The 24,227-nt window shown below is 44.2% G+C and overlaps 1 protein-coding gene and 4 pseudogenes across 5 annotated transcripts; 2 read left to right on the top strand and 3 right to left on the bottom strand.

The window, feature by feature from the left end:
- Window positions 1-3,676: 3,676 nt before the first annotated feature.
- On the bottom strand, window positions 3,677-4,798 carry LOC147418725 (uncharacterized; annotated as a pseudogene).
- Window positions 4,799-6,013: 1,215 nt separating this feature from the next.
- LOC147418724 (uncharacterized) lies at window positions 6,014-9,646 on the top strand (annotated as a pseudogene).
- Window positions 9,647-11,867: 2,221 nt separating this feature from the next.
- Window positions 11,868-20,155, bottom strand: LOC147418722 (uncharacterized). 5 transcript variants are annotated; one of them, XM_086506365.1, is made up of 9 exons: window positions 20,018-20,155; window positions 13,993-14,166; window positions 13,664-13,869; window positions 13,449-13,577; window positions 13,189-13,368; window positions 12,962-13,099; window positions 12,764-12,857; window positions 12,591-12,689; window positions 11,868-12,483 (listed from the first exon to the last, which is right to left on the bottom strand). In XM_086506365.1, the coding sequence occupies exons 1-9, from the start codon at window positions 20,036-20,038 to the stop codon at window positions 12,394-12,396; spliced, it is 1,131 nt and encodes a 376-aa protein (XP_086362491.1). In that variant the 5' UTR covers window positions 20,039-20,155; the 3' UTR covers window positions 11,868-12,393. The 5 variants fall into 5 exon arrangements, 4 of the variants coding, with proteins under 4 accessions (XP_086362491.1, XP_086362488.1, XP_086362489.1 ...); XM_086506362.1 differs by lacking the exon at window positions 20,018-20,155 and adding an exon at window positions 14,295-14,431 and having other exon boundaries at window positions 11,869-12,483; XM_086506363.1 differs by lacking the exon at window positions 20,018-20,155 and adding an exon at window positions 14,295-14,431 and having other exon boundaries at window positions 11,869-12,483; window positions 12,773-12,857.
- Window positions 14,482-15,071, bottom strand: LOC147418723 (uncharacterized; annotated as a pseudogene).
- Window positions 20,146-23,671, top strand: LOC147418721 (calcium-transporting ATPase 5, plasma membrane-type pseudogene; annotated as a pseudogene).
- Window positions 23,672-24,227: the final 556 nt, after the last annotated feature.

Here is a 24,227-nt window from a genome sequence, read left to right as displayed (position 1 = left end):
TCAGAATGAAGTGAATTTCACTCCAAAGGTTTCTCACTACACTGGAAACTCACAGCAAGTTTCAGGATTGAATTTGGACACTTTTTTAGCAACGCATGGCCAATACAACCATTCACTTGCCTAGATGTGTCTTATGGTCTTTGCAAGCCCAAAAATGCTTCAAATTTGATGAAATTTGACCTATATGCTTCCTAAATGTTGTAGATTGCAAGGGTGAACTCAGTTGTAACTTTTGACCTCATATCTGGCCTCTAAGACATCATATCGTATGATGTCCAGGTGGTCAGAATGGACTTCTACTTCTACCCTAGGTGCTCCTTGGTGTGTACAACAAGAATATGTGTTACAACAAATTTTGGATGTCAAAATTGCTCAAAATCACCACTTTTTGACAAGGAAATCCCTTGAAAGAGTAAAATACGCCCAGTTTTTAATCTATATGTCCAAATGACATGAAACTTGGTGTATGTGCTTAGCACAACATGCAAAAGATGGGTATAATGTCAAAAGTTAAAATTTGCTGCCAGAATCACCACTTAAACATCATCCGCGTATGATGCCTGCTGATGAATTTTTGGACAAAATTCATTTACAGGCACTAGTTTTCAAGTACTTCTACCGTTTTTCATGCAAAAATGTGCTCTAAATCACAAGTTTCTCTTTGTTCCGTTTTAGACACTCTGTATTTTGCCTTTTGGGTGTCAAGAGTTGGTCAAAACTCTAGTTTTAATGTGTACTTAGGGAAAAACCCCCCTTTTGAACACTCTAATGTAGTCAAATTTTTCAAATTAGGTATCCAGATGCCCCTTGAGACATTATACGCGTATAATCTCCAAGTCTACAGAATATCAGTTTTTGTACACAGAACTCTTGCTCATGCCCTCTTATATGCTAAGCATCAATCAGCCATGCAAAAATATCAACAGAAAGCTGTTTATTGCATTTTTTCCCTCAAAAGCAATCTTTTTCATGATTTCAAATGCAAACAAGCACTTAGCAAATAGATCAATGATGAATAGCTCTTTATCAGAATCAGATCACTTACCTAAAGCTACTTGTACAAATCATATGGGGTTTTGCATCTATGTATAGAAAAACGCTTCAATGCCACACACGGACTAGCAAACACTTTTATGAGCTCACAAACCACTCGACCACCAACAACTACTCTAATCTACAACTAATACTACCTAGTCGCAGACCCTCGGCAAGACACTCACTTCCTAGCTATCCACTTGATCTCGGAATAACCTCTTCCGGATCCACTTAAGAAAAATGCTTTCTTTAGCCAAAACTAAAGCAATCAACCATCACACGATTGTTAGTAGGAATACCTACCTAAGTCCTTGTATCCCTGGCAATTTGCTAATGTTGCGGGAGTGAGTCACACCACCCATAAAGTGCATGCAACACAACCTAGATCAACATAATGCCAATCAAGGACACAGATGACACGATAGGCACACAGAGGAAATCTCTTTAGCTTGTCAAGCTGAGACCATCCTACACACACAACACTCTAGAAGGACAACTAAACCACAATCTAGAATCTCACTACTCTCAACTACACCACCAAATCCACATGTACACAAACGGAAGGAAACTCACTAATTAATGCCAGAATTGTACAAAACTTAAGGAACACCATCCCCTCACTAGGATACACCTGTCCCAAAGCCTCCACACTCAAAATCCTTGCTCTAAACCCATTTGCGAAAAACGTATATAAAGACAGAGCCGAATTATGAAAGTGCCCAAAAATGAAATCTATGAGTACCTATGCATAGCTTATGTCGCCACATTCTAATGACTACTTGCAAGTAAAAAACAGACATTGTTTGGTATACTTACAGCTGCAAATAGCTCATAGATGCACGAGCATGTTAGCTCCGTTCCGCGAGGAATGCTTGGCGTTGTTGTGTAGCTCTTGCCGAGGCTAGCCCGATGGTGCAATCGGATCTACAATGCGATGAATGAGCGGGGAGTAGCGCCAGGATGAAGCTCACACTATCTCTCTTCCTCTCTCACATACAGTAGACGACAGCGCTACTCAACTTTAATTATGATTGAGTGTTTTTTACAAAAGTGACCTAGGTACCTTATATATTAAGGCTACCTTAGGTTAACCAAAAATAGAGTTTGAGGGGTCAAATGGCTTGGTATTTACAATCTAGAAGTGCCATTGCACCTTGACTTCTGCAACTAGACTACCTACTTATTACAAATGATGTTATACCATAATCCTTAGCATTCCATAACTCTCAAAAAATAAGGCTTTGTTGAGTTATGTCATGTTGTTGACCCAGTGGTCAACAACCATCTATGATTCTGTTGGTGGAAAGTTTTTGATAGGCATGGACAAGAATGGGTAATTGAGCATTGAGGGTATTTTGCTCTGACAATTGAAGTAGCTGTCCCAAGATTGTCATCTTGGAATTGGATAGTAAGTGGGGTTGATCTTGCCATGTTGTGCCACATTTTTGTAAATAGTCTTGTCCTGGTCGCTTCTCAAACCACTTCTTGTGCTAGAGGGGTTGATTTTCCAAGATAGTCATCATTTGATCTATTGACATAGGCACATCTTTGTAATCCCCTCTCTTGTTTGGTTCCAAGGCTGGCAAATTATTTCTTTTCCAAAGGATGGCTTCTTGCTTCATGAGTGGTAGATAAATCATTTTGTGGCCAAAATTATGCATCACTTCATCAAATTTGATCATAAGCAAGACCACTGATTCCAATACCTTCAACTCATGTTGCATGTATTCTTTATAAGAGGGATCTTGTATCTCTGCTATCCATCTTTTGATCTTGTCTCTTGCATCTAGGATCTCCTCTGTATCATCCATCTTCATTACTATGCTATTATGTATGCTAGCGAGAAGAGTGATGATAAGTGAGGAACTATTTCTTTCTCTTATGGAATGTATCTTCTTCCTCTTCCCTACCCTCATTCCCCGCTAGCTCTCTCCACCTTCAAAGGTGGCCTTGGGATTGAGGCTTGGGATAGTTAATGCTTTCTATAAAGTTTATGTTATGCTCGCGATGCATGAAGCTTTCCATCTTCATTGCATCACCTAGGTCACAAGGAGCACAAAGATTGTATTGTACCAAGTCTCTCTTGATGGGAGAAACTATAATACAAATACCTATTGGGGGGGGGGACCGGCTCCACATAAATCCAGTCCTCAACTGTTGTCATGTTCTCTAAACTCTCTCTCTCTCTTGCAAAAAGTATTGTTTATGCCAAGTTAACTAAGTACCATGTTTATTTTGCTACCATCAATTAAGTTCACCCGCAATGCTAAAAAATTAATCTCCCAAAAGTGCTTTATCTAATTTCCTAATTTCTCTACTCTCAAAGTTCATAGGCCATTTCCATTATATCTCGCTGTCACTCTAGCTCTCTAACTCTCTATCTCTATATTCTTGCCCTCTCTATCTCTAGCTCTAAGCCACCAATGTTGTAGCTTTAACCTATCTCTATCCCAATCAAACTATAGTATGGGAGAGAGAGCGAGAGAAAGAGAGTTAGAGAGAGAGAGAGAGAGAGAGAGAGCAGGGTCGTGTGAGAGAGACATATAGAGGGCGACACCATATTAAAAGAAACGACATAGACATTGCTTTATTTTGTTGCTTGATTACTACAAGAGAGGACCTCACAAGATGCCTTGTGACATCAAGCATCTTGTCCACCTGCCAAAATTCGTGTGATCTGAAGTTGAATCTCGATAGCTTTCTTTGCACGCCTTTAATCTGCATCAATTTGATACACTTTGGCCTTGATCATATGAAGCTCAAACTCCTTTATGGTTTCTACAAAACTGGAGAGCCCTTCCTTCAGCTCAGCACCCAAGGAGGAGCTAGCTTCCGAGAGACAACATATCTTCTTGCATCGATGGCCCCAACGGAGCCGGAAGTCTTACCACCAGAATTTTCTTCGGCACCTGCATGTTCTTGGAATACTACTGATCTGTGTGGTTGGTGGTCCCTCTTGGAAGGCGGCTATTAAATTTTGTTGTTCACTCTCGTTAGTGATAGTGACATCGTCATTGTTTGCATCACTATCATCGTCATCGTCATCCTCCTCCAATGCCCCAGGTAGAAAGGACTCCACATTGAAGCCACCGGCCAAGCCACACACATAGGGTGTTCTCCCAAGAACCCGAGACATTCTGTCAAAATATTCCCAAGTAGATGAGGATGCACCAGTGCCTTCTTCAACCCTTTTCTCTCTTTGGCAGGCCTTGCGAAGAGAATCCCATTTATTCTTGCACTGTTGGGCCGAGAATGTGGACAAAAACTTTGAGTTCATCTGCTTTGTGAGGCCCGACCAATGCTTTTTCTTGAAGTTTCCTTTGCCTAGGCTTGTCCACTTCTCCTAAAATAAGTCAATCAAGCACACGACCCTTGTGGTTGACCACTCCAAATCCTTCTTCAAGTTGAAAGGCTTTTTATCCTTTGTCTTTGGGTCTCTTTGCACCACCACTATTGAAGACAAAGCATTTGTGATTGAGCTTACTCTAGTGCCTTGCTGAGAGGGTGTATCGACCGCTGGAAACTCTAGTAGAGGGTAGTTTTTCTCCACAGTAGGTAGGAAAGTAGGATTAGATGGTAGGGAGCCATCGACATTTTGAGGCAATGAATGTCCAAGTGGCAAAATGGTCAGTAAGAACACTAGCATGGATCTCGGTGGAGTGGTTGCAAAAATGCCTACCATTTTGTTGTGGTCTATAGGGTTTGGCGGCAAATAGTGGAGCCTTGAAGGATGAGGCAGTTACAAGTTGACATGATTATGCATAATGTAGTCGCCGACTTGCAAAAGTTGAAGGAAACCACGAGGTAGTGGAGGTGAGGAGATCGGCTTCGTGGCTAGAATGTGTGGCTGAATTGGAGGCGGTGGCTGGTGCCGGACGTCGATATGTTGTGAACGCACTCAAAAGTGGAGAGCCTGGGCACAAATGAGGGCATTACTGCTCCGTCTTATTATATCTTTGCAAGAATTACAATAAGCACCAATGTGACAGCTATACGAGGAGAGAGGTGTTGCAACTTTAACAGAGGAATAAGTTTTTCCATTGACAAAATGGGAGAGACACATCTCTGATCTCCGCCTTCCACACACACACACACACACACACACATAGAGAGAGAGAGAGAGAGAGAGAGAGAGAGAGAGAGAGAGAGAGAGAGAGAGAGAGAGAGAGAGAGAGAGAGAGAGAGAGAGAGAGAGAGAGAGAGAGAGAGAGAGAGCATAGGTAGATTCCACCTTAATGTGCAAGGTAGGTTTTGATGCTTGGAGCCTGTGTAGGAACTTTTCACTTGGCCCTATGGAATAACAGGCAAGGCCTATTTGACAACATACTGATGCATCATGCAGTGGTTGTTACTTGTGGTGCACTTCCCGAGCTTGCAGGTGGTGGTTGTTGGGTAAGTCAAAGCAGGAATTTGGTGCTCACTAAGATGGCGCAACTTCATGCAGTAATTGAGGACAACAAATATCTCGCCCCTTGAGCTGCACCTATTGGTAGATGGAGTTGTAGCTGCTCAATTGCAGCCCGTCTTCTTTTCTGCTAGAATTAGGTAACTACCACCATCAGATTAAGGGTGTAGCTAGCAACCAATGTAGTTTGCTGCATACGATTGCATGTGATGGCGCTATATATGGAGGAAGCCATCGACATGTGGCTTGCCTCAGGACTATATAACACATAGCATTTAAAGAGGGGGGGTAAGGGGATCAATGGCAGGGAACTGGAATGGGGCTTATCGAGGGGATCTGGACCGTGCATACCTGTAAAAACTAAACCTGGACAACGGGGGGGGCTGGGCAGGCTGGCCAAATTCAAGCGGGATAAGGCTGAGGGAAGTGCCATGTCATCAGGGTGGAAATTTGAATTTGGGACGCTTTTCAGGGGGTCGACAGGCGGGGAGGCCACGCTGTTGGGGTTTGGGCAGAGAGGCCACGCATTATCTGTGAGAGGCAGGAGGGTAGAGGGAAGAAGCCACAACAGGTATGGAGAGCAGACAAATGCTGGACCTCAATGTACCTTGGGAGGCAAAACAAGTTATGCAGTCCATTGACTTAAACGTAACCTGGAAGTTAGAGGGAGATCGAGGGATGCCGGGCAAGATGGAGGCACGATTGGATGCTTTCAAGGATCGGGAGAAACAAAAGCAATATCGTATATTTGATTTGAATGAGGAGTTGGAGGAAGGCAACTCATCATCAACAAGCTCAAGTAGTGCTTCCATGGAATCAGGATCCCATTCTAGTGGTGGTGACCAAGTAAAGGAGTTTACCGAATTCCCTTCAACCTTCCTTGCAGATTCAATCCATAGGAGGAAACCCATGACCCAATCTTTTGACCCAGAGTTGCATGCTTCTCACCATTTCTTTAGCTTTTCTCGGGAGAGCTATGACCTTATGCTATTAGATCTTCAAGGGATTTGTAAGCCAACATTGGGTATGCTTCACAATGTCGGCATGCATGATGTAAAACGGTGGAACAAGATGAAAGACAATCTTGTGATCCGAGGATCCCCTCGGCATGGATCAGTTAGGATCTTCTTGAAGGGTCTCCCTCCCAGAGCCATTGCACCAAAGGAGGAGTGGACAACCATTACAGAACAATATCATGTCGACCAGCAAGGGGCTCATTTGAGCATGTTGGAAACTATGAATCAGATGAAAACTGCATGGTGCACAGATATCAAAAGGCATGGCATACCTACTTCATTCATTAGAGATGCGGTCAGAAATTGTCAGGTATGTAAGAAGGATCCTATCCTCCAATCTGAATTGCTTATGTTTCAGAAGGTTGGAGGGAAGAGCAATGCCGGTGAGAAAACTCCAAGTGAAAAAATTATTACAGATAGACTTCATGTGTGTGATGTGCTGGAGAGTATTATGATAAACCATAAAGTCAGGCTTGTTAAGATAAGATCAGCCAAGGTAGGCGAAGGAAAGGTAGAGGACTACTATGTCTGTCATCGTGGTGGTTCAAGAAGGCATCATGGAGAAAACAAGCGTAGAGAGAGGAAACCGAAGAAGTGCGGTTGTCCTTTCAAGGCACAGGTTCAATTCAGTGAGGGAGTTCATGAGGTCACGATTTTGCTTCGTGCTATGCATGAGGGCCATGTTCCTGGCTCTCGGGCTGACTTATATCATCTACCTGTTCATCCAAGTGTGCTTCAATGTTGCATGGAGGATTATTTTGATGTTGGAACATGTCGCCATGTTGCCAAAATGTCAGTTTCAAAAGAAAACTTCCACAAGCAACGAGCATCCTTGTTAGATCGCACAACTTTTCGATTCTTCATGATCTCAAAGGAGGTCCAACAGTTGGCATATAGCCTACGGCATGAAGGTAGCAAGATAATTTTCTTTTCCTATCACCCCTTTAATTATTTAACCATTTTGTTTTCTCTAGGTCGTGCATCTGGGAATGATTGGTCTGCAATGTACATGGAGGCTCTAAAGTTACAAGCCGCAGGGAAGGTACTTTGGAGTGCCCTATCTTCATTTTTATGTTTTCCTTTTACTTATGTCCTTATTTAGTTGCTTATTGCTTTTGAAAGGTCGCATATGTGCAACCATACAACCCAAATGCTTTGCAAGACGTCAACAAGCCGTTTGTCGTCATCATTCAAGATGATTGGATGCTTCAGATGTGTATTCGATTCTCACAACATAATGCATGGGCGGTGGACAACACATTCAAGACAAACGTTTATGGGTTGCCATTTTATGCAGCTGTTTTGCCAAATCAAAATGGTACAGGGATTCCTTTGTGGTTGATGATCTGCACAAGTGACCCTGGGACATGTCAGGAGAGCGTTGCCCTTGAATTAACCATCCGGATGATATTCTCGAGAATGGGCAGCATACGACCGAATGCAATTGTGATAGACAAATGTCCCCAAGAATTGAATGCCATCTTGAGTGCCGTCAAAGATGATCCTGCTTGTTGGGCTGAACACAGTGAAGGACAACGAGTCCAAGTAGCATGTCATGTCCTGGTCTGTTGGTTTCATGTCAAAAAGGCTTGGGTGGAGAACCTTTTTCCGCAAGTGCCAAGACACATGCAAGACCATGTTTATTCTTCAATGTGTAACTTGATGCACTCCAACTCCGAGGACGACTTTGAAGCTCGCTTTCAGCGCCTCTTGCTGGACTACTCCAATCATGAAAATATTCATCGTTATGTCTCCAATGGATGGTGCTCGAAGTCATGCGTATGGCGTGAACGCTGGCCGAAGTTTGGACGTCTTTTTCCCCATGGCAATGTGGACACAACGAATTTGGTAGAAAGACTATGGCAATATGTCAAGTATACTCTCTTGGATGCGAGGATAAATACGCCAGCTTTGGATCTACTACATGCACTTGTTGGCAATGCGAGGAGTGGAAGTTGGATGGGAGGAACTCTCTTGGAGTTCTTCAAGCAAAAGCAAGAGCTAGGTGAGCTATTGTCCCACTCCTTGGACTTTCTCTTCGATCTACCTCTTAGTAAAGTTCATGGCATGTTCATTGACAGCGGATTCTGGACGATTTGCTGTGTATGGTTCAAGCAAGAGTGCAACAAAGGTACTAGCTGCTGGGGAGAAGCTATGTCAACGATACAAGACTAATCCTGAAACTCTTCAGGTGGTGAACGAATCTACATTACTCTTCAAGATTCAAAGCATGACATCAGACTCTTGGTACCATGTGAGCATGCAATCCTCGTACTGTGATTGCCCAGAGTGGTCCTCCCAATGCAAGCATCTATATGGGCTTCGCTTAATACTTCAAAGCTATTTTCCAATGCATCATGCAATTTTACCTATTGTGGATAGCGTGCATGCAATGGCTGACCTTGGAACCAGCAATGGAATGCAACAATGTGCCCAAGTCTTTGAAACAGGGAGTGGATGTGATGACAAAGCACTGGATACTGATATGAATGGCATTGGGCCATACTTGCAGCAGGTTGACATGGAGATAGTCAATTGTATCGACAAATCTAGGGAGTTATTGCGACAATTGGCTGATGTATTACCACAGTGGACATTGCAGTAAAAGGAGGTTGCTCTGAAGAAATTAAAGATCTCTATGGAGAACTTGGAGAATCTCCATGAGCCGGAGGAGATCAGCTTGCCAAGAAAGGGTAGCATCAAACAAATCCAGGCAAATGTCACACAAATACGGCTTGGGCATGGCAGGCTATCGTGTATCATTGATGGCATAGGTGAGGCAGTTGAAGGTTGTCCAGAACCAGCAAAAAAAACCAGAAACACAGGTTCCTTGAAACGTAAGCACCAGCGAGGGCGAAATCGAGTGCGTTTTGAGAAATGGCGACGTGTTAATTGCCGGCATTGTTGTAGCAAAACCCTTCTTGTTGATGGCTCAAATATAGTATGTTGCCATACATGCCATGCTTTGCTCCCTCTATCTCAGAAGCATATGTATGCAAATTCAACTTCCCAGATCATGAACCACCTTGTACAGTTATGGGATGGTGAGAACCCGGCCAATGGTTCTATCATAGCATGTGACCACGAGGTATCGCATATTGATTGTGAACGACATCTCACTGTGAAGCTTGATGATGGACGGATATATGAGAAGATCTATGCCTCGCGGACACGAATTACTTTTATATGACTTGCGTGCGGTTTAGGGTCATCCTCATATGTCATGCCTCATTGGAACTTTGCAAGCTATGTATGTTTTGTGAACATGACTTGGACAATTGCAATATATTTGTTTTTGGAACAATTAGATTGATATGATGTGGTCCCCAAGAAGCTAGACTAGTTTGTAGATATCCTAAAGTTCATTTGGGTTGTCTTAATCTGGTTGTTTGTTCTTTATCACTCGTAAGTGGTCGCAACAATGAAGTGTTGTCTCTTTGATATCACCAGTAAAATGAAACCATAATGCATCAACACAAGGTCTTGCATCTCTATATAGGGCTATAGGTTGAGCCCAAAAGGGTCATGCTTCAACTAATCTTGATGGCGATTTTGCTAGGTTTAGGATGCATGCACATCAGCCATGTAAAAATTCTTTTACCAATTCTGGGATTCTGATTTTTGCTCTCGCTCTTGCTAGGTCTTGCATCTTCCAGATCAGCCTTAGAAGAAGGTCCTTATAGTTTCCATCCATACACAATGGGACCTTGCCATAATCTCGGACATGACCATAAACTGATTGCCAAAAGCTCACACACCCAGCATGACTTCACCATAAACACACACATTCAGCATGACACTAAAAACAAACCTTGCCATAATGCCCTAAACGTAGGGTCGGCACAAACACCACCAATCGGACCTCGCCATAATCTCGGACATGACCATAAATTGATTGGCAAAAAGCTCACACACACCCAGCATGACACTAAAAACAAACCTCGCCATAATGCCATAAATGTAGGGTCGGCACAAACACCATTCAAACCTCGCCATACTCTGGGACATGACACACACAAAAACAAATCTCGCCATAATGCCATAAATGTAGAGTCAGCACAAACCATAACATCAAATTGATCGAGCCGGTTTAGGGTTAAATGATCAGTTATAGGAGACTCGAAATGGACTGCAACGGCACAAACACCAATCGGACCTCGCCATAATGCCATAAACCTAGAGTCGCTCGGCACAAACACCAATCGAACCTCGCCATAATGCCATAAACCTAGAGTCACCATAACATCAAATTGATCGATCCATTTGTATTACATGATCACTAATATACACATAAACATTGGCTTATCAGAGAGTACATATAATAACTAAACCCGGACGAAGCCTAAACCTGCATACAGAAATAAACACGGCCGTTGAATATACATCTGATCACTAAACCCAGACGAAACCATAAACCTGCATACAGAAATAAACATGGCCCAACAACCACATCCGATCACTAAACCCGGACGAAGCCATAAACTTGCATACAAAAATAAACATGGCCCAACAACCATACACCATCGAAACTCACCATAATGCCATAAACCTAGAGTCAGTACAAACCATAACATCAAATTGATCGAGCCATTTGTGTTACATGACAGTTATAGGAGACTCGAAATGGACTGCAACCTTATTAAACAAAAGACTAAACCTTGATTGTAGGAACTCGCGATAAGTCATATATACATGAGTACCAGATAAAAAGGATAAATTGTGGTCAGAATGCATCAGTATAACAAAAGGTTGTTGGACCACTAATATACACATAAACATTGGCTTATCAAAGAGTACATATAATAACTAAACCCGGACGAAGCCATAAACCTGCATACAGAAATAAACATGGCCGTTGACCATACATCCGATCACTAAACCCGGACGAAGCCATAAACCTGCATACAGAAATAAAAATGGCCCAACAACCATACATCCGATCACTAAACCCGAACGAAGCCATAACCCTACATACAGAAATAAACATGGCCGTTGATCACATCCGATCACTAAACCCGGACCTCGCCATAAACCTGCATACAAAAAGAAACTGAGCCCAGAACTGAGCACCTAAAACATACATGGCTCTCAGACATAGCCATAAACCAACCCAAAACCGAGCACCTATTATAGATCCAGATATAAACGTGAAACATTGCACCAAAAGCTCGTCACAAAGGACAATGCACCACAAACTAGGAACACATTACAAAACCTCGCCATAAAGAAAAGAGTCGCCATAGACATACATAATCGGGGAGTCGCCTTAGACAGAATCGGACCTTGCCATAAATTTTACTCAACAGGAAATAAAAATCAAACATCACCATAAATAATAATTTAGCTGGACTAGATGCATGTCCAGAAATGGATGAGGAATCGGGGTTCGATCGAGCTCAAGCATAAAACTCTGATACAGCCCGCTTACACCATAAACACTGGCCACACCTAAACCCAGACGTGGAAATAAACCTGCAAACATAAACAAACATGGCCACTAGCCCCACATGGAACTAAACCCGGACGTAGCCAAAAACCTGCAAACATAAATAAACCCAACCGTAACAAACCTGCTTGTATACATAAACATGGCCACTTCCCACATACATCAAACATAGTCCTGAACCTGCACATAGACAAAATATGGATCTCGGATGTGGCTAGCCGCCATAAACAAGCCCACATAAACATAGTCAGTAGCCAATGATTTGCTTTCTTTGAACGAATATTGCAGCATAAAACTCGCCATACATACTTTATCGACACAAACCCTGGACATTACATGTAGGCTGATACAAAACCATTGTGCATAGACTGACACAAAACCTCGCCCTAAACCCGATCATACATAAAGTGTCATTGGTTGTTTTACAAAATGGCCATAGACCTGGCTCCCTCTAGCGCAAAATGCAACACATATGGTGACCAGCCATAATCTCATTCCCCCCCCACTATATCTAAGCACCAACTATGGAGGCTTTGCCTCAATGCCAACACATCATCGTGTATGAACCATGTCTTCTTCACCTACACAACATCGACAAACACAAGAGGATTGAAGGAAATTAGAAAGGAGATTAATATCCAGATGCATATGGTAGAAAGATAGCACTCGACACACACTCTAAGCATACCCAGCTTTTGCTCTTCTCCTGCAAGCAAGACTGAATTATGTAGCGAATGGCTGCCATGACATAAAACCCACAGTCAATCGCATTTGGTTGAATTGGGCCCTGCAGCATCAAACCATTAACATGACTAACATGCCCTAAATTTTCCAAGCATGAGAGAGCACAAGGAGACATGCTTTCAACACTTTTAACTCAAATTTGGTGGCAGGTTCAAGCAATGCATGTTGGACATCATGAGCTTTTACTCCTTGGGCCATCGCCTCCATAGCACTGCATATTCATAACAAGCAAGATAAAAAACCATTGATAGTCATATCAACTTGTTTCATATACCGACCTCCCCAAGCTATGATGAACAAATTCAACCCATGTACCTGTGCAAAACAGCTACAATATCCATCATGGTCATCCACCCAAGTGGGTCATAGTAGAGAATGTGGTTCTTTCTCCTACGTAGCCCAGCAGTCTTTGCATGTGTGGCAAGATACATAACACAACATGTCCAATGCTCCCTGTTGCAAAGAGAGACAACATCAGCATGTCAATGAGAATCCACAATGTAGCATATCTAGCAGCCCTTTGTTCTCTCCTTACAAACCACCTGTAAATGATTGGAAAAAATGTAAGCACGCATTCACCAAAGTCCCTCTCCCCGAAGAAGTTATGTAAGACCCGCATGGAATCTTGCTTGCCCAAAGTCGCATCCACAACAGAATACCACATAGAGTCCACAAGCATCACTTGCATGAGGACATCTGAGCCTAGTGTGTACTCCATCCACCTGTAAAAGTGAGTATGTTAAGCACATGTTTGCTCACCATAATGCATACCACTCAATAACAAAAACATGGCGGTGATTACATTGCAAATAGATTCATCGTGCGCGTGGATGCTTTATTTGATAAGATGAAGCATAGAGCCTGATCATCAATGTCCACTCGTAGGCCAAAGCGAAGAGAGTTGAGCGACATAGGCACATGTGAAGAGAATCTACATCCAACATGCCACAATCATGAACATAGTGAGTATCAAACAATTAGAAAACTGTGAACATAGGGATGGTTGACAAAAGCCACCTGTACAAGGCCCGATTACTACGTGTCGGAGTGGCAGGGCTAATTTCATGGCCTATTTTTTCAACTGTCAGCTGGTTATTACTGACATAAAATAGGAGAGCCGACAAAGATGCATCATCAGGAGAGCCTATTTCAATAGCTTTCTCTTGTGTCTTCCCTCTTTGAATCAGAAGCTTTTTCTTTGTTGGAGTTGCAAGCAATGTAGGCTAGAAATGAATGCACATTTATTAGAACACATCAGCATGCTGGATTTTTTTTCACCGCTCTCAACACCTAAACAAAATTACTTATGCACAAAAAAGCAAAAGTTACAAATCCTAGACACATACATCCTCATCGAGCTTAAGATTGCTTAATGTCTCTGCAAGTTCTGGGCCCTCTTCTCTCTTGTCTTCATAATTCTCATTGTCGTCCTCTCCTTCGGGAGCATATTGGAAAGGGTCCTCATTGTCAGTGTCCTCCAAGGCTGCCTCAAGCCAAGGAGGAATATCATGCATCCTCTTCTGTGAATGTCCATAGCATGGTAGTTAGAGAATTAGTAGAAATTAATGAACTAATCAAACATGGTGTGCAAACATACTATGAAAATTGATGACAAAAGAAAATCAAATTAGACAAATCGGAAACTTACATGTGTGTTGTAACCTTCATCAATGCGCTTTTGAATTTTTGCCAGCCGGAGAGCCTTGACTGCCATGTAGTCTCGCATCTTCCCAGCCACAAATTCCTCAATAAAAGCGGCCTTTGACATGTGCTTGTACTGATTTCCGAGGTCCTTCCATACTTGGTGAGCCCGTATGCGCGTGATGCGCTGACACCTTTTACAATTTTGCCTAAACTTCCTATCCTTGTCGCCAAATCTCTTTAAAGCTGCTTAATGCCAAGCTTTCACTTCCAGATTAGGCATGAGGTTTTCTCTTCTCTCAGCTTCTTTGTGGAGGGGGCGACCTCCAGGGCGCTTTTCAATCTCTACAGTGATTCCATGGAAAGTCTTGAGGTGAGACATCATCCGTAGTCTTTTCAAGATGAAGGCCGATCGCTTTGGGCAATCAGCACTTGCGTGGCATTGGCGTGCTAGCCGTCCATCAGGGAGCTCAATCTCTAAATAGACTTTTGGTTCTTGGATGTTGGCTGCCTCTTCTTGCTTTGGAAGATCCTCAAATACCTCCTGTGCTTCTCCCTTTGCTACATCCTCTGTCTCAACTCCACATTCCCTTGAGCCCACCAACTTCTTTTGCGGACGGATGTTTAGGCTCGAGGGTGTGCCCATCTCATGCAAGGTGTGCTTCCGTGGACTTCTCCTTGGTTGAGAAGTAGCCCCTTCTACATCGGCCTTTCCTCTTGTGAAGCGAGAGCAACCACCCCTTTGCCATGTTCTCTTCCCCTTTCTAGCAGGTGAGTGAGCCATCCCCTAGCCACAACCTCAAGCCAAATTAGCTCATGAAAAGCATGACAATAATTCACTCTATTTCTCTCTCTCACACCCACACACACAGAGACACACACAGTCAGCCACACAACGCACTCCCTTTCTTCACATGGCCAAGCTCATGCATAACCCCATGGTCGAGCCCTGAGATGCTTGCAGAAAGCATGCATGGAACCCATGCATCCAACCCTTCAGCGAGAAAAAAATTTGTGCTCACCTTCAATGCTCTGCCCACACAGAACGCATGCATCCCAACCTTCACAGCCAGTGAGAAAAGGAGATGCCCTCACCCCACTTGCTGCTCCTCTGCTTGGCCCTCAAACGATGTTGAGCTAGACCGATGACCGGATAGCGATGACGGGATTATCCACCAGTAGCGCAAAATCCTGTAAGGACCACCCCCCCCCCCCCCCCCCCCCCCCCCCACCAAACCCCCGTATCCCCCCACCTGCGGGCTCACCATGCAACCAATCAGCAGTCGCCACGCGTCTCATGGCCCATGTTTTGAATTTGGCCAGTCTGCCCAGCCCCCCCCCCTGTCCAGGTTCAGTTTTTACAGGTATGCACGGTCCAGATCCCCTCGATAAGCCCCATTCCAGTTCCCTGCCATTGATCCCCTTACCCCCCCTCTTTAAATGCTATGTGTTATATAGTCCTGAGGTGTGGCTTGCTTGGTGGGAAGTCAAAAAGTACCTGGTATGTACGTAGAAACCGCAACGGCTGCACTTTTCATGCAACGTTGAATTGTGGAGCCACACTGGCGCCAGTGCGAGTGGTGGGGGTGCCACCCCAATGTGCGCACGTGCCCTTATTATTAACCCCTTCCTTTGAGCTCCCTCCAAAAATCTCTCTAACTCTATAACGCACTATCACTCTAGCTCTCTCTCTCTCTCAACTCTCTATCTCTATATGCTTGACTCTCTATCTCTAGCTCTAAAGCACCAGTGTTGTAGCTTTAACCTATCTCTATCCCAATAAAACAATTATATTTTTTTTGGGGGGGGGGGGAGAGAGAGAGAGAGAGAGAGAGAGAGAGAGAGAGAGAGAGAGAGAGAGAGAGAGAGAGAGAGAGAGAGAGAGAGAGTAGGGTCGTGTGAGAGAGACGTAGAGGGAGACACCATATTAAAAGAAAACGCATAGACATTGATTTATTTTATTGCTTGATTACTACAAGAGAGGACCTTACAAGATGCCTTGTGACATCAAGCATCTTGTCCTCGATCTTGTTGTAACATTTAATGGTCTAGTAACTTGTGTGTAGCGAAAAATAGCATGAGTGTAGTGAGCATTTCATTAGAAGAGCTTCCTAATGAGAATAACAAGAGTGCTTGGGTGGAGAGAGCAACAAAAAGCATAACACCTAGTTAGATAGCATGAACAATACTTCAAAAGAGAGAAATTAAGCAATTGACAACAGTTGAGGACCGGATTTGCATGGAGCCGGTCCCCCCTCCAAAAGGCTTTGTATTATGGTTTCTCCCATCAAGAGAAACATTTTACAATACAATTCCTTGTGTTCCTTCAATACTAGCTAGTGCAATGAAGATGGAAACTTCATGCACTAAGCAAAACACTTATCAAACACAACAGCAATTCCCTCACGGTCTCAGACCCAAGACCTCACACACCTTCGAAGATGGTGAGAGCTAGCGGGGTATGAGAGTAGATTGAGAGGAAGAAGGAGTATTCTTACGAGAAAGATGTACATTTCCTCACGTAATCACTCATATTAGCATAGCTTACCTTAGTAATTAGCATGGTAGAGGATATGAGCATGCATTGAAGCTTGGCTCTTGGTTGGATTTGCATCACAAAGCCAAGATTTGTTGGTGTAGACCTCCCTTCTCACAAGCTTGGAGTAGGTGGTAAGCTTTCCATTAAATCTTGAGAAGGAGAGAGAGTCTTCTTTTCTTCACCATGAGCTAGTGTGAGTGTGTAGGTGATAATGCCTTTGAAAAATCAACCCTCTCTCTCTCTTGGTCGACCCCTCTTGCTAGCATCCTATTGGACCTCCCCAGGCTTAGCCAATGGTAATTAAGCAGCATAAGTGATAGCCTTCTGGCATGTGTCCCCCTTTCCCCTTTTGTGAGAGCTTCAGGTAATTAATAAATGCAACTAAACTCTCATTGAACCCCTGGGCCCTTTGCCTCCTGGCCAATAGGGATTAGGCAAGCCATTGGGCTGCTGAATGCTCATTGGACCCCTTGGGAGACTGTCCAATAGTCTTCTAGAGAGCATAATTCCCATTGGTTCTTTTATTAAGTGTTTTTAAATTAATTAAACTAGATTTACTCTAGCCTAATTCTCATTGGTACACCTCCAAGGCCATCCAATAGGATTTGAGTACACCTTGTGGGCATCTGGGCCAGGGAGCTGACATGTGTCCCTCATTCCCTTTGTGTAAAGGGAGCTTGTGTGTGTGTGTGTGTGTGCGTGATTTTCTCTCTCATCCCCTACTTGCAAGGCTCGCCCCCTCCTATGTAGGGATGGATGAAGACTTTTGGGGCACATACAAAGCATCCAATTTCCCTAAAGTTTGACCTTTGGACACAACCTTTGAATTTTGGAACCTTAGCATTTTGGAAGTCTTAATGGGCTGAACCTTAGGGTCTTTTAAGCCCATTGTTGCACATGGCTCTTTTACAGATGGCTCCCCCTTTGGATCCCTATTTTCCCTCCTTTGGATCCCTAATGTGGCCTGTTTGCTAGCTTAACCAATTTCTAGCTTTTTCTCCCCTAGCACTTCCCCATATTAAATGATCAGTTTAACACGAGAAAATCATTTAGGAGAATTAGATATTTATTATTATAACACTTGTCCACCTGCCAAAATTTATCTCGACAGCTTTCTTTGCACGCCTTTCATTTGCATCAATTTGATGCACTTCGGTCTCGATCCTGCAAAGCTCGACCTCCTTCATGGTTTCTGCAAAGCTAGAGAGCCCTTCCTTCAACTCAGCACCGAATGAGGATCTAGCTTCTGAGAGACGACATATCTTCTTGCATCGTTGGCCCCGAATAAAGTCGGAAGCCCTACCACCAGAGTTTTCTTCGACGCCTGTATTTCTTGGAATACTACTGATCGGTGTGGTTGGTGGTCCCTCTTGGGAGGGGGTAATTAAATTTTGTTTTTCACCCTCATTAGTGATGGTGATGTCATCATTGTTTGCATCACTATCATCGTCATCGTCATTCTCCTCCAGTGCCCCAGGCAGAAAGGCCTCCCCATTGAAGCCACCGACCAACCGACACATCTAGGGCGTTCTCCCAAGAACTCTAGACATTTTGTCAAAATATTTTCAACTAGATGGGGATGCGCCAGTGCCTTCTTCGGCCCTTTACTCTCTTTAGTAGGCCTTGTGAAGAGAATCCCATTTATTCTTGCACTGTTGGGCCAAGAAGGTGAACGAAAACTTTGAATTCATCTATTGCGTAAGGCCAGACCAATGCTTTTGCTTGAAGTTTCCTTTGCCTAGGCTTGTCCACTACTCCTAAAAGAAGTCAATCAAGCGCACTACCCATGTGGTTGACCACCCCAAACCCTTCTTGAAGTTGGAAGGCGTTTTAGCCTTTCTCTTTGGGTCTCTTTGCACCACCATTGTTGAAGACAAAGCATTCATGATTGAGCTTACTCCAGTGCCTTGCTGAGAGGGTTTCTCGACGGCCGGCTGGAAACTCTAGTAGAGGGTTGTTGTCGTCCACGATAGGTAGGAGAGTAGGATTAGATGGTAGGGAGCCATCGACACTTTGAGGCAATGAATGTCCTAGTGGCGAAATGGTCGGTAAGAACACTAGCATGTATCTCAGTGGAGCGGTGCAGGAATGCCTACCATTCCGCTGTGGTGTATAGGGTTTGGCGGCAACAAATAGTGGAGCCTTGAAGGACGAGGCAACTACAAGTTGACATGACGCCACTGGCCAGTGGCCTGTAACCTAACAATCTCCCACTTGAAGGCCAACGTGGGCCAAGTGGCTAAAGAATGTGGGGGCTATTATGTACAACTAAACAAAATGTGAAGCATGACCATAAATGCAAGCATTTACTTGTGGCGCACTTCTCGAGCTTGCAGGTGGTGGTTGTTGGGTAAGGCAAAGCAGGAATTTGATGCTCACTAAGCTAGTGCAACTTCATGCAATAATTGAGGACAACAGATATCTCGTCGTGAGCTGCACCTATTAGTAGATGTAGAGGTAGTTGCTCGATTGCAACGCGTTGTCCTTTTGATTGGAATTAGGTAACTACCTCCGTTAGATTAAGGGTGTAGCTAGTAACCAAGGTGGTTTGCTGCATACGCTCGCCTGTGATGGTGCTGCAGATGGAGAAAGACGTCGGCTGGTGGCTTGCTTGGTGGGAAGTCAAAAAGTACTTGGAATATTTGAAGGCGCAATGACTAACTATGTACGCAAAAACCGCAACGGCTGCACTTTTAATGCCATGTCGAATTTTGGAGCCACAATGGCGCCATGTGCGAGCGGCGGGGGTGCCACCTTAGCGTGCACAGGCGCCCTTACAATTACCCCCTCCCTTGGAGGCCTCAGGAGTCAGGCTCCCTCGAAAATTGAATACATTCAATTTGTGACTAGGAGAAAGTACCGTTGCATTCATTGGACCATCTTTCATCCCTACGTGTCTCTTGCGAAAATGTTTTGTTAGTGAGTTATCACTGGGTACTAGTGCCCTAAAAATACCTCGGATTCGCGGCTAAAGGCATACGTGTTATCCTTTCACAAGCAGCTCGTGTCAACAAACCTCCAAAATGCATTTTTTCAGCGCCACGCATAATATTACTGTCGTTTACTCTCTTTCTCTCTCTCTCTCTCTCTCTCTCTCTCTCTCTCACTCACACACACACACACACACACACAAATTTTGCCAGCGCTCCGAGCCTCTGAACTTTGAATCTGCATGCGCAAGAACCGATTACCAGCATTTTCATCTTCTTCATAGCTGTCCGTTTATGCAGGACAGTTCGCACACGAGCAACAAAAAAGACCGCAGCTCATTGACATCATTCCTGTCTCCTCAGATTCTTCCAACCAAGCTGCTTCCCGCATGGCTTCTGATCCTAGCAGCAACTCCGGCAGCAGCAAGTTCAGAAAGAGCTCCATCCGGAGGGGTTCTTCACGGAAGAGCTCGTTGAGCTCGCATGAGGATGAACTACGAGCAATTGAGGCTGCCCGTCTTCAACCAGATTCCAAGAGGTTCTGGCCTGTTCTCAATCCTTCTCGCCGCTTCCGCTTTAGCTCTGTGCGAATCCCTACTCATGTCATTGTTGCGGCCCTTCGTATGCGACACCATGGCCGTGTGCAGCCAACAGACGTTGATGCTCTCCGGAAGGTCGTCGTGCGCGACAAGAATTTTGAAGCCCTTGAGGCACTCCAGGGAGTGGCAGGCGTTGCAGGAAAGCTGTCAACTTCTCTACACAAGGGCATTCCCGATAGTCCAGAAGAGGTGCAAAATAGGAAGCAGACCTATGGGGAGAACACTTATCCTAGGAAGGCTCCAAAGCGGTTTTGGACTTTCGTATGGGAAGCTTGCCATGATAGAACCCTTAATATCTTGATGCTGTGTGCGGCCCTTGCTCTAGGCTCTGGGATCAAAAGTGAAGGAGCCAAAGAAGGTTGGTATGAGGGAGTTAGCATTGGTGCAGCTGTGTTAATTGTCATCTTTGTGACGGCCGCTAGCGACTACAGGCAGTCATTGCAGTTCAGGAAGCTGAATGAAGAGAAGGAGAACATACAGATTCAGGTTATAAGAGGAGGGAGACGGTTTCCAGTCTCGATCTTCGATGTTGTGGTTGGTGATGTTGTGCCTCTGAATATTGGTGATCAGATACCGGCAGATGGATTACTCATATCTGGGCACTCTGTGAAAGTGGATGAGAGTAGCATGACTGGAGAAAATAAATTAATCACCATTGACCAGAAAAACCCTTTCCTTATCTCTGGTTGCAAAATTGCAGATGGCTACGGAACTATGATCGTCACGGCAGTGGGCACTGATACCGAGTGGGGTGAATTAATGGCATCTATCAGTGATGACAGAGATGAGGAAACCCCCTTGCAGACAAGGCTTACCTGGGTTGCTTCATTCATAGGCAAAATTGGCATCAGTGTTGCCACACTTGTTCTCATAATTCTTCTTGTCTACTACTTCACTGGCCGCATAACAGCCTCAACCAAAGCTGATGCCCAGAAGTTCAAGGCGGGGCGAACTAGTGCAAATGAGGCTGTGGACAGGGTTATCAGTGTGATAGCGATTGCAGTGACAATAATTGTGGTGGCAGTGCCAGAAGGGCTACCGTTAGCTGTCACTTTGACTTTAGCATACTCGATGAAGAAGATGATGGCAGACAAGGCCTTGGTCAGGAGGCTTGCTGCTTGTGAAACTATGGGGTCAGCAACTGCTATATGTAGTGACAAGACGGGAACTTTGACTCTTAATCAGATGAATGTGGTAAAGGTATGGATCGGTGGTGTTGTGAAGGATGAACCAGCGATGGTGAAAGAAGAACTCGGAGGGGATGACATGCATAGGGTGGTTCTGGAAGGTATTGCTCAAAACAGTAGTGGGAGTGTGTTTGTTGATAAGGAAAAGGGGGATGGGCAGCCAGAGTTTTCTGGTAGTCCTACAGAGAAGGCTGCACTAATGTGGGGGCTGTCCATGGGGATGGATTTTGAGAAGATAAGAGCATCATCTACAATCATGCAAGTGGAGACATTCAATTCGGAGAAAAAAAGGGCAGGGGTTGCGGTGAAGGAGAAGGACTTGAATGAGAAGAGGGTGCACTGGAAAGGAGCTGCGGAGATTGTGCTCCAACACTGTGATAAGCTGGTGGTTGGTGGTGTCTCACAAGATTTGGACGAGGGGAAGCGTACAGAGCTGAAGCAGGTTATAGAGGCAATGGCAGCACAAAGCTTGCGCTGTGTTGCATTCGCTTATCGCCCCCTAGTGGATGATGAGATCCCAGAAGAGTCAGGATGGGAAGAGTGGACGATACCAGAGGATGGTCTGGCCTTGCTTGCCATCGTGGGCATAAAAGATCCATGTAGACCAGGTGTTCCAGGGGCAGTTCGCTTATGCCAACAGGCAGGGGTGAAAGTGCGCATGGTAACTGGCGACAACATAGTGACTGCCAAGGCAATTGCAACTGAATGTGGAATTTTGAAAGAGGGTGATATTGCTTTGGAGGGTGCAACATTCCGGGCCTATGAGCATGACAAAAGAGTGGAGATTTTGCCAAAGCTTTCTGTAATGGCAAGGTCTAGTCCACAAGACAAGCTTATACTAGTCAGGACGTTGAAGGATATGGGTGAGGTAGTGGCTGTCACCGGTGATGGGACTAATGATGCACCTGCCTTGCATGAAGCAGATATTGGGCTTTCAATGGGCATTGCTGGAACAGAGGTGGCCAAGGAAAGCTCAGACATTATCATTTTGGATGATAATTTTGAGACAGTGGTTAAGGTGTTAAGATGGGGGCGGTCTGTATTTTTCAATGTCCAGAAATTCATACAATTTCAACTGACAGTGAATGTAACAGCTCTTATCATTAACTTTGTGGCAGCAGTATCGGCAGGAAATGTACCATTAACAGCGGTGCAACTATTGTGGGTAAATTTGATCATGGATACATTGGGGGCATTGGCACTCGCAACGGAGAAACCATCTGACCACTTGATGACGTTGCCGCCTGCTGGTCGGACGGCTCCGATAGTCAGCAATGTCATGTGGCGAAACTTGTTGGCACAAGCAATTTACCAAGTTTCTATTCTTTTGACCTTGCAGTTTGGAGGGAAGCAAATATTGGGTCTAAAGGGCCCCGACTCAACTGCTGTTAGAAATACAGTGATTTTCAATGCATTTGTGCTATGCCAGCTTTTCAATGAGGTGAACTCCAGGCAGCCGGAAAGGCTGAACGTCTTTGTGAACTTGCATCTCAGCCCACTTTTCTTAACAATAATTGCAGTCACTCTTGGTCTACAGTTCATTATTGTTGAGTTTCTAGGCAAGTTTGCATCGACCAAACAGCTTAGTGTAAAGCTTTGGCTCATATGCTTTGGCATAGCATTCATCTGTTGGCCGGTTGCTCTTGTAGTGAAGCTTATTCCGGTGCCTAAGAAGCCCTGTCTCGACGTCATCCATTTGGGGCATCATAAGAAGTCGTCTGCTGCTGACGACGAGCAGATGGTAACCAATGATGAAAAAACCAGTAGTCACCATCACAAATCACCACCCAGAGTGCAGCCTGCTGAAACAAATGTGTAATTTTTTTTATTTGCTCGTGTTGATTCGGGTCACTTGATTATGTATATTTTTGACGTGTTTGTGAGAGAGCAGAGGTGGGCAGTGTTAATGCCAATATAGGGCAATGTATGACGATGAGTGGCTGCACGCACAGCTGCCTAGCCAGCAGCCTCCATCTTTTTGTGGGCCGAGTTTTTCTGCTGGACGTGAGTTCCCCGCTGCCCTTTGAAAGGAACAGTCGGTGGGATCGGCAGTCGGTACAGATTTTTGGACTTCTTGAATAGTGTCATTGATGTACCACAATGCCAAAAGTACAGTTTGGATTTTCATATGTATGTATATTTATCGGTCCATAGCCATCGAAAACATCTCTCTCTAGTGTCTGAAAAGTCTAGCGGAGTTGGCTCACCCCACTTCCATAAAAATTTATGAATCTTTTTGGGAGTCTCTAAAAGTGCATAGTAAAATGTGAGCTTCTTCTTGTTTTTCCAACTCCATGTCGTGGACTCTCTTTCCTATGTGTGGTTTTCATTTCCCTCAAACCCAAAGCATGGAAGAAGATGAATAAACTAATTTTTTATTCTTGAACTTTAAAAAAGCCTTGTCTTTTCTTTCCAATTTTAAATCTTTACAAGAAGATTTGGCTTGCAGCTTTTTGAGCGTCCTTGTCTTTCCTTCCTTTTGTTTGAGTGAAAGAATGTACACACACATACACTTTCTCCCTCTCGTGTGGGGGTCCTCTAATACCCTTGATTCACAGGAACGGGGTAAAATACAAAAGCTGCTGTATACTCCCTATTTACTCCTTCCTTAGTTGTAACATTTTGTCTCTCTAATTGATACAAATGCTTACTTGGTTAAAAAAGAAAAAAAAAAAAGGGATCACA

This window comes from Adiantum capillus-veneris, chromosome 29 (assembly GCF_014529385.1).
Source record: "Adiantum capillus-veneris isolate H3 chromosome 29, ASM1452938v2, whole genome shotgun sequence".
NCBI classification, from domain to species: Eukaryota; Viridiplantae; Streptophyta; class Polypodiopsida; order Polypodiales; family Pteridaceae; genus Adiantum; species Adiantum capillus-veneris.
This window is presented reverse-complemented; position numbering and strand designations above follow the sequence as displayed.